The sequence below is a fragment of the Henckelia pumila genome, chromosome 1 (genome assembly GCF_033568475.1).
Source record: "Henckelia pumila isolate YLH828 chromosome 1, ASM3356847v2, whole genome shotgun sequence".
NCBI classification, from domain to species: Eukaryota; Viridiplantae; Streptophyta; class Magnoliopsida; order Lamiales; family Gesneriaceae; genus Henckelia; species Henckelia pumila.
The window spans coordinates 643,099-654,482 of record NC_133120.1 but is presented as its reverse complement, the minus strand read 5'-3'; the positions used below and the strand labels follow the sequence as shown (position 1 = coordinate 654,482).

The 11,384-nt window shown below is 38.6% G+C and overlaps 1 protein-coding gene across 1 annotated transcript; it reads left to right on the top strand.

Annotated features, from left to right (window-relative positions):
• The first annotated feature begins 8,027 nt into the window (after positions 1 to 8,027).
• LOC140875779 (uncharacterized) lies at positions 8,028 to 10,288 on the top strand. The gene is made up of 5 exons (XM_073279566.1): positions 8,028 to 8,310; positions 8,655 to 8,734; positions 9,119 to 9,397; positions 9,872 to 10,093; positions 10,139 to 10,288. The coding sequence occupies exons 1-5, from the start codon at positions 8,028 to 8,030 to the stop codon at positions 10,286 to 10,288; spliced, it is 1,014 nt and encodes a 337-aa protein (XP_073135667.1).
• Positions 10,289 to 11,384: the final 1,096 nt, after the last annotated feature.

Here is an 11,384-nt window from a genome sequence, read left to right as displayed (position 1 = left end):
GGTACTCCGCATCGCAAATGCTAGTCTCAAACTCGAGCGATCCTTATCCTTATTATCGGACGGCTCAATCGACTAGGAACAGTTTAGAATATACAGTGACTATAAGATGTGTTTCATGATAGACATCTCCATGTTCTACCACATCTTACATACACTATAGTATATTCAATGTCTTTATCAAAACAACAATAGTATATCACAATATAACAATATGAAGAAAGATAAAGTCATTGCCATTAATAAAAGTGTAAATTATATTAAACAAAAGATTGTTTATACAAAGAGTCATCAAAGCCCTTAGCCACAAGTTGGCTCACTGGGCACCCACTCTTTCAATCTCCCACTTGCCCTATAGCCAACTAGTCATACTACGTAGACTCATTGCTTCGCGATGTTTGTCAAATAATGGTCCTGGCAAGGGCTTAGTAAGTGGATCAGCGATATTGTCTGCAGAGGCCACTCTTTCGACAGTAATGTCTCCTCTTTCCACAATCTCCCGGATGATGTGGCATTTCCTCAGTACGTGTTTGGATCTTTGATTAGACCTTGGTTTCTTTGCCTGAGCAACGGCACCCGTGTTGTCACAGTACACCGGGACTGGACCAACAACTTCAGGAATGACGCCCAACTCTTGGACGAAATTCCTCATCCAAACGGCCTCTTTAGCAGCAGCTGTTGCTGCAATGTATTCAGCTTCAGTGGTGGAATCCGCTGTGGTGTCCTGCTTGGAACTCTTCCAAGAGACAGCACCGCCATTGAGCATGAACACAAATCCAGAGGTTGACTTCGAGTCATCCACGTCACTTTGGAAGCTAGAGTCGGTATAGCCTTCCAATTTTAGTTCTCTTCCTCCATATACCATGAACATATTCTTAGTCCTTCGTAAGTACTTAAGAATGTCCTTCACGGCTTTCCAATGCATTTGACCGGGATTAGCTTGATATCTGCTCGTGACACTCAGAGCAAATGCTACATCCGGTCAGGTAGATATCATCCCATAAATGATACTACCTATGGCTGACACATATGGTACATGTGTCATTTTCTCTATCTCTTCATCAGTCTTGGGACACATAGACTTGGATAGAGAAACTCCATGACACATGGGTAGATGTCCTCTCTTGGACCCATCCATTGAAAACCGTTTCAATATGGTGTTGATGTAGGTTGATTGAGTGAGTCCTATCATTCTCTTAGATCTATCTCTATAGATCTGTATCCCAAGAATATAGGATGCCTCACCCAAATCCTTCATCGAGAATCTACCTGATAACCATATCTTTGTTGACTGCAACATCCCTACATCATTCCCAATGAGTAGAATGTCATCAACATAAAGTACTAAGAATGTCACAGCATCCTTAACTACTTTCTTGTACACGCATGGTTCCTCCGGATTCTTGATGAAACCAAAATCTTTTATTGTTTCATCAAATTTCTGGTTCCAACTTCTTGATGCTTGTTTTAGACCATAAATTGATCTCTGAAGCTTGCATACCTTATGCTCGCTTCCCATGGATGTGAACCCCTCAGGCTGCTTCATATAGATTTCTTCCTTAATGTCTCCATTAAGAAAAGCAGTCTTCACATCCATTTGCCATATCTCATAGTCATACCATGCAGCTATGACAATAAGGATTCTTATGGACTTGAACATTGCAACTGGTGAAAAGGTTTCATAGTCAACTCCTTGTCTTTGAGTATAACCTTTTGCCACCAATCGCGCCTTGTAGGTCAATACCTTACCATCAGGCCCAAGCTTTCTCTTGTAGATCCATTTACACCCTATTGGAACAATTCCATCGGGAGGATCTACTAAAGACCAAACTTGGTTTGTATGCATCGAATCTATTTCCGACTGCATAGCTTCAAGCCATAAATTTGAATCCGCATCAGAAATTGCTTCCTTGAAGTTTCTTGGATCACATCCAACATCGGGTTCATCTTGATCCCCTTCAAGAAGAAGACCATATTGAATAGGAGGTCTAAAAGTCCTCTCGGATCTTCTAGGTACAGCCGTGTCCAGCAATGGTTCCTGAGGTGTAGGATCGTTATTTTGTATTTCGGGTTCTTCTCGAATTTCTTCGAGTTCCATCATCTCGCCTTTCTTATCCAATAAGAACTCCTTCTCCAAGAAGGTGGCATTCCTTGAAACAAACACCTTTGTTTCAGCAGGATAATAGAAATAATATCCGATTGAATTCTTCGGATACCCTACAAAATAACATAAGCTGGATCGACTATCCAACTTATCTCCCACTGTCCGCTTCACGTAAGCAGGACATCCCCAAATCCTCAAGTACGAATACTTAGGAGCTTTGCCATTCCATAACTCGTATGGTGTTTTGTCCACTGCTTTAGTGTGGACGTTGTTCAACAACAATACCGCCGTTTCAAGCGCATAGCCCCAAAACGAAGGTGGAAGCTCAGTGAAGCTCATCATGGATCGAACCATGTCCAACAAAGTTCGATTACGACGCTCCGATACACCATTAAGCTGTGGTGTCATAGGAGGAGTCCACTGAGAGAGAATCCCATTCTCTTTTAGATAGTCCAAAAACTCGGTACTCAAGTATTCTCCACCTCGATCCGATCGAAGTGCTTTAATATTTTTACCTAGCTTGTTTTCTACTTCAGCCTTGAATTCTTTGAACTTTTCAAATGCTTCAGACTTATGTTTCATTAAATATAAATACCCATACCTTGAATAATCATCAGTAAAGGTAATGAAGTAGGTGTGGCCATATTGAGTCCCAACTCTAAATGGACCACAAACATCTGTATGGATCAAATCCAACAGATTTTGACTACGCTCAGGTTTCCCCTTAAAAGGAGATTTAGTCATTTTTCCTTTTAGGCAGGATTCACAAGTAGGTAGAGAGTTAATATCAGACATATCAATCATGCCCTCTCCCACTAGCTTGTTCATCCTCCTTGAGGAAATATGACCTAGCCTAGCGTGCCAAAGGTTTGCCGGGTTTTGGCTATCAATTTTCCTTTTGTTTGTTGTTGCCGGTTTATCAACATAATTTATTGGAACGTCTTTTAGTTTTAAGTTGTATAGATCGTTTTCAAGTTGTCCATTTCCAATCAAACATTCATTCTTGTAAATATTGCAAATCCCATTCACAAAATTGCAAGAATAACCATCTCTATCAAGCATAGAAACAGAAATAATGTTTTTAATCAAATCCGGAACAAATAAAACATCTCTTAAAAGTAACTTAAAACTGTTCTGCAAAATTAAATAAACATCTCCCACGGCTTTTGCTTCAACTCTGGAACCATTTCCGAGCCTCAGCTGGGTCTCACCCATCCTAAGCCTGCGACTTCTTGTCATCACATGCAAATCATTGCAAATGTGAGATCCACATCCGGTATCCAATACCCAAGAAGTAGTATTAAGTGAAACATTTATTTCAATATAGAACATACCCTTTGCAGTTCGCAACTGCTCTAGATATTCCTTGCAGTTACGCTTCCAATGACCGGGCTTCTTGCAGTAATGACAAACATCCTTGGATTTTTCCATGTTTGAAGCCTTTGTCTTGTACTTCTTCTCGGGTTCGATTTTCTTGGGTGGGGCAGAACGTTTCTTACCCTTCGTACTTGGCCCCTTCTTAGCAGAAGAAGAGGAGCCCACCAAGAAAGCCGGTTTATCCTTCTTTAATGTGGATTCATATGTCACAAGCATATTGACCATCTCTTCAAGGGAGGCCTCTATCTTGTTCATATTGAAATTTACCAGAAATCCGTCAAACGAAGAAGGAAGAGACAGAAGTAGTAAGTCCACGTTGAGTTCATGCTCCAACACCAAATCAAGGTTTACCAACTTCTGTATGAGCCAAATCACTCGTACCCCATGATCACGGACCGAAGTCCCTTCACGCATGCGACACGTCATTAGCTCCTTTACAGTAGCAAACCTTTCAGCCCTCGATTGAGCCCCAAAAAGTTCCTTGAGTTGAACGTGAATGTCAGCAGCATTCACGGTATCCTCAAATCGCCTCTGGAGTTCATCAGACATCGAGGCTTGCATATAGCATTTGGTCTTGATATCATGGTCCCACCATGTATCAAGCTTGGCTAACTCCTCCGGACTTACGTCAGCTGGTGCTTCCTTCGGAGGATATTTCTCTAACACGTAGAGCATCTTCTCCGAAGTCAAGACAATCTTCAACTTACGGAACCATTCCGTATAGTTTGCGCCAGTCAACTTATTTTGTTCGAGGATCGAGAAAAGTGGATTACGCGAATTCATCGTATGAAATACTGAAAAGAAACAGACAAATATCAGTGATTGTTTAAGCAATTTACTAAGACATAAAATAGGCGAAATTTATTTTATGAATCTCACTCCCACTATTTTAACGATTTCACTACCCTCTAGTGAAAACGGGAAACTGTTTTCCTTAGTGAGAACATGGAGTCCAATTGACAAACTTATAGTCCCGAATAATATCAGCCAACCATAATTTTCAAAAGGTAGAGCCCAATTGCTTCCAAAGCAACCTCCACGTTTTTACCTCATGTCCAATAAGGGCCCAATAATATGACGCCGATTATTGTGACATGTCAAGATGACCCATCAATATTAAGTTGTGATGGACGGTCGCCATGTGGATCCCCCAATAATATGAGCCGATCCCATGGGAGTTCCACCCAACATACAACATGTGTCGATCCAATGTACAGCTTTCCGACGAACGGGCCCCCCAAATAATATGAGCCGGACCGTATCCGCGGGTAGCATCTCATACATTGATCGTTGATGGAAGGTAGGAACATTTAAACAAATTTAAATTTTCTTTATTTATCTTGATATCAATTTTAAATCATATTTAAAATGAGGGATTTTTAATTATAAAAATTTGTCTCATCATTTTTTAAAATTTTGTATGCTTGTCGGATTCACACAATTTTGTCTAAAACATGCATACAACTATAATATCACATATTATATAGGATGATCGATTCCATTTCTAATCGACCCGTGGTTGCCAATCACGAGTCTTAGTCCAATCCTAGGTAATATGCAGTATGCAATGCAATCCTATTACATTTGCTTCCAATTTACATTTCTTCTGTCTTTATTGTCTGCTGGGCCCACCTCCATCTTCAAATCTTGATCTCCCACTAAATCTAATGTATTTACAATAAATAACAATGACAAGTAAGAGATACATTTTTAAGGGGTGGGAACGGGCCATAAACCAAGCCCACTTTTATTACATATGACATTCATATTGGGCCATAAATCAGGCCCATTAATAAAACCAACAACAATAAAACAAATGTAAATTCCTAACATACACCTACAAAATTGGTCATGGCAATCGATCATCCTTATCCAATAACATTTAATTCAAAATTAATTTATTGGATAACATGCAATGGCAATTTAAATTTAAAAAGATAAAATCATATCTCATACATAAAATCTTATTTTACATATAAAATCATATTTTATCTTTTTATCAAATAAAATCATATTTTATCTATAAAATCCAATTTTATACATAAAATCATATTTTACTCAATATATACATAAGATCATATCTTATCATCAATTGTACCAAAAATTAATTAATTTCAAAATTCAATTAAAGGATAAAATATTAAAATTTTCCAAAAATCAATTTTAAAATTTTCGGACTCGAAGAATTCGATCCGACGCATCGTGGACCAATCAAAACAATTTTTGATCGGACCAAAAATAGAATTTTAACATATTAAAATTTAATTTAAAAAATTAAAAATAATTTTTCCCGCGGGCCGCCCGGGACGTTCCCGGGCCGGGCAGCCCGGCTGCCCTTAGGGCAGCGATGATCGCTGCCCTGGGCAGCGATCACATCGCTGCCCTGCGCAGCGCCGAGCGCTGCGCCGGGCAGCGCCGAGCGCTGCGCCGGGCAGCGCCGTGCGCCGCCCTGTGCAGCGCCGTGCGCTGCCCGGGGCAGCGACCATCGCTGCCCCTGCCGGGCAGCGATCCAATCGCTGCCCGGGTTTTTGCCCGAAAAAAAATATTTTTATTTTTAAAATATTTATTTTGTTTCACAAACCGAGGCCTAAAAAATTTTTTGTACAATCGATTAATTTAATCGCTTGATCTGAGCAACCTGGGACTGATACCACTGTTGAAGAACGCGGCTTTCAGATCAATTATGATTGATACCCGGTGCAGCGGAAGTTTAAAAATTTTGTATGGAACGATTCCATAATGGGTATCAACCTTACGATTAAATTGTGTGTGTAAAAATTTAAATAACAATTATAAATTTTTACCTTTAATCTCGAATCGAGATTCTGGACACCAACAGATTTCTCTGCTCTTGTTGTATATCCCTGGAACTGATGGACGAACTGTTCTTCAATCAGGTCCACGAACAGAGATTTAATCCCTCTGATAGATTGCACTAGAAAATCTATCAGAAGTTTTCTACGAAGAGATTAACGAATTTGATCCGTTAAACCAGACTGTAATTCAAAATCACAGGCTGGATTTTTCTGTCAGACAGAGGGTAGGGGGCGGCCACTTTTTAGAAAAATACTTAGGGTTTTCGAAAATTGTGACCTGTTGTGTATTATTTCTGTACTGTAATAACTTATTTATAATGTAGGCCACTAACAGCTTAGGGCCCATTAGTCATAAGTTCAAGCCCGACAAGCAAAGCCCGCATGTTCAGAAATTAATATAAAATTCATCGTGACTCCGATTGATAAACCGATTTCACCAATGTGCACAGAAACCATTTCTGCACCTTTTAAAGTCAAGATAAATTTTTCTGAATCCGAATTCAGTGATTTCCAAAAATGGCCATCCCTATGTCATTTTAGGAAATCTTACTCCTCTACTCTTAAATAAGAAGTCCAACTTCTTCGTTCATTAAATTTAACTCTTTAAATTTAACTATCTCAACGGGGATTAAAAATCCATTACACTGTGTGACCCTCAATGGTTCAGGGATACAGCTAGCCGTGGGCTCACAACTCCTTGTGACTCGGAACAACAATTTCCTACTTGCCCATCGAATCATGGTATGAGCGCCTAGCAACATCGCCCCATGATTCCCTAGGTATCACTGATAGTGCCTACAAGAACCAGTAGATTTTGGTTAGCGTACAGTACGGTCCCTTCATCCATATATCCCGATCGAATCAACAACCATTGGTATATCGAGAGTCGCTTGAGATTCGATAACTATGCAATGCATCTTGAAGATCAAATAGTGACATCGCATGCGCTACTAAGAAACCATTTCTTAAATCACATCATGTACTCTGGCCAGAGATTCGTCACACTAATATCTCCTCAGATCGCATAGGATATCCACACTCGCAAGTATGTGGTGAATCCTTGACAACAAAGCATCGACTCCTACATGTGTTGTAACTGTACCCAATCCCGACACCTGATGACCCCAATAGAGTTGGTAAACGAGTCAAAGCACAGTACTAGCATATAGAGTCTCAATGATGTCTCAAGTAGTAAGGACTAATGGTGTACAACCAAAACCGCGGACTATATCCACTCGATAAGTGATAACCACTTGGAAAGTCCGGATAGGGTAGTTCGATCATTCATCATATGAATATCCATTTGCATGCTTTGAACATCTCTATGTTCCTTACCAATGAAACGTGGTACTCCGCATCGCAAATGCTAGTCTCAAACTCGAGCGATCCTTATCCTTATTATCGGACGACTCAATCGACTAGGAACAGTTTAGAATATACAGTGACTATAAGATGTGTTTCATGATAGACATCTCCATGTTCTACCACATCTTACATACACTATAGTATATTCAAGGTCTTTATCAAAACAACAACAGTATATCACAATATAACAATATGAAGAAAGATAAAGTCATTGTCATTAATAAAAGTGTAAATTATATTAAACAAAAGATTGTTTATACAAAGAGTCATAAAAGCCCTTAGCCACAAGTTGGCTCACTGGGCACCCACTCTTTCAATATTCTAAAAATCTTTGTGATCATGCTGAGCATTTGAGAACTGTTTTTAAAATGTTGAGAGCAGAAAATTTGTATGCCAAACTATCAAAGTGTGAATTCTGGTTGAGAAAAGTGATATTTCTTGGGCATGTTATATCTGGAGATGGGATATCTGTTGATCCAAGCAAGGTCGAAGCAGTGATTGGATGGACTAGACCGACATATGTACCAGTGATACGTAGTTTTATGGGTTTAGCAGGTTATTATCGCAGGTTGATTAAAGATTTCTCTAGCATTGAGAAACCTATTACCCAGCTTAATCAGAAGAATGCACCACATATCTGGACTGAAGCTTGTAAAGCAAGTTTTCTTAGTTGAAAAAGAGGCTTATGAGTGCACCAGTCTTGACGATTCCTTCAGGTACTGGTGATTTTGTTATATATTGCAATGCTTCTCACAGGGGATTAGGATGTGTGCTTATGCAAAAATATCATGTTGTTGCTTATGCCTTGAGACAGCTAAAGCCACATGAGACGAGATATCCAATTCATGATCTTGAATTGGAAGCCATCGTCTTTGCATTGAAGATATGATGACATTATCTGTACGGTGAGAAGTTTGAAATTTATTCTGATCACAAAAGCTTGAAATATCTATTTTCTCAGTCTGAATTAAACATGAGGCAATGAATATGGCTAGATTTACTAAAGGATTTTGATTGTGAAATCAAATATTATCCAGAAAAGTCGAATGCTGCTGTAGATGCCCTCAGTCGGAAGGTATGTGCTTTATCCTTATCTACTATAGGTGTATCTATCATGATAGAAGATTGTTGTATTTCTGGATTGACATTTGAGACAGTTATGAAGCCTATTCGAGTTTGTGCTATTGGAGCTGAGCCTGAGTTGTTGATTCGAATCAAATAAGCATAGAAAGTTGATCAGACTATTCAGAAATCTATTGAAATGGTCAAATCTGGGCATCACTCAGAATATCAGGTCAGTGCTGATGATGTTTTGTATGTGAATAACCGAATAGTTGTTCCAAAAGTTGCAGATTTGAGAAAAAATATCTTGAAAGAAGCTCACTGCAGTAGATTCAGTATTCATCCTGGTGGAAGGAAAATGTATACTGATTTGAAGAATCATTATTGGTGGAAATAGATGAAAGCTGATGTCACTGAATATGTATCTCATTGTCTGAATTGCCAACAGATGAAATCTGAGAGGAATAAGCCGGGTGGCTTATTGCAGAGTTTATCTATTTTTGAATGGAAATGGGATCACATTTCCATGGATTTTTTAACAAAATTGCCAGGTTCATCCCAAGGTTGTTATGCGATTTGGGTGATTATCGATAGGTTGAAAAAATCAGCTTGTTTCATTCCATACAGGATGACATATCAACATGATAAGATGGCAGAAATCTATGTTAGAGAAGTGGTAAGATTGCACGGTGTTCCTAAATCTATTGTGTCTGATCGCGACCCCAGATTTACCTCTCACTATTTACATGGCCTGCAACAAGCTCTTGGTACTCGATTGCATCTGAGTACTGCATATCATCCTCAAACTGACGGACAGTTAGAACGAATGAAACATACACTTGAGGATATGCTTAGAGCTGTAGTGCTTGATTTTATCACTAATTGGCAAGATTCATTACCACTTGTGGAGTTTTCGTACAAGAACAGCTATCAGACTAGTATCGAGATGGCTCCATTTGAAGCACTGTATGGAAAGAAGTGTTGATCACCTTTGTATTGGGATGATATATCTGAGGCACATGAGATTGGGCCTGATATGATTTGATAAATGACTGATAAAATAAAGTTGATTCAGATGAGAATGAAAACAGCCCAAGACAGACAAGCTAAATATGCGAATATCAGACGTCAACCTTTATATTTTGATCAGGGAGATAGAGTGTTCTTGAAGATTTCACCTTATAGGGGCACTGTCAAATTTGAAAAAAGAGGAAAATTGTCTTCGAGATTCATTGGTCCATATGAGATTATTGAGAAGATGGGCGATCTTGCTTATCGACTTGCATTGCCTCCAGCGTTATCTGGTATTCACGACGTATTTCATGTTTCTATGGCGAGGAAGTATCAACAAGATTCATATCATGTTATCCAAGTATACGAAGCTGAACTTGACGAGACTCTGAGTTATTTTGAGCAGCCTATTCAGATTCCTAATCACAAGGAAAAGAAACTCAGAAACAAGACTATTCAGTTAGTCAAAGTTCAATGGAGTCGACATGGAAATGAAGAGGCAACTTGGGAGACAAAAGACGACATTAGACAGAGATTCCCTGATCTATTTCACTGATGTGAGTTCTTATTCTCTTTTCTGTTATTTCATTCTCTTATGTGTACACAGATTTCATATACAGATTGCATGAGATTTCGAGGGCAAAATCATATCTTAGAGGAGGAGAAATGTAAGGCCCGGAATTATTTAATTTTAATCCGAGAATATTTAATTTGGGAATATTTGTAGTTTAGAATTGAATTCTAATATTCTTAAATTAATTAGGATTGAAATTGAATTATTTTGAGTTTTCGGGGACTGAATTGCAAATAGTGGAAACTTGATGGGACAAAGTACAAATATGGCATAAATGACTTGGACACTTGTTGTATAATTGTATTTCAATGTGTATCATCATATTCATATCCAATTTGCAGCAAGGAATCGATAATTAAGATTTTCAAAGCCAAATATCATCTTTAAACTCCGATATCTCAAGATCCGGTCATCCGATTTTTGATCCGAACATAGCGTTGCGATCCTCTCTTCAAGAGCTTCAATTTGATGTAAGTATCTCTATGAATCAGCATATGTCTAAATTATAGTGTTGAGGATCAGATTATGTTGCTTATATGTGATCTTGAGATGATATTGAATGTATGTTGAAGTCGGATCAAAGAACTAATGCCGTATGTAATTGTTATGAGTTTCCAGCAATGTTTGAACCCTTTATAATTCTGAGTTGTTGGTTTAGTGATATATTGTAGCTGATATGAAGTGTATATGAAGTTGGTTGGATGTTAGAATTGATTTGGTTATTGTTTCGGTTGCCGATTGTATACCGTTACTCCGTCGGTTTCAGAATTTCTACACTTTTGATTTGTTGAATGAGCTGTGTCATGTATTAGTGTTGGAAGCTGATATTCATTCTGATAAACACTATATTTCAGCCTTCTATTAACGTGTTCGAACTCGAGAATCCATTATTCGAATCGGTCAAGAAGTGAAGAAGGTTTGAAGCCACTTTCTTTTGAAATTTAGGTTGAGAAGTTGAATAGATTGTGATATGCAGTTTTTTTTTTGTAGATTTTCAGATTTGAAGCGTCTATAATTCACGAGAACGTAAGGTATAAGATGACATTGAGATTCAGGGATTCAATACTCGAGAATGATG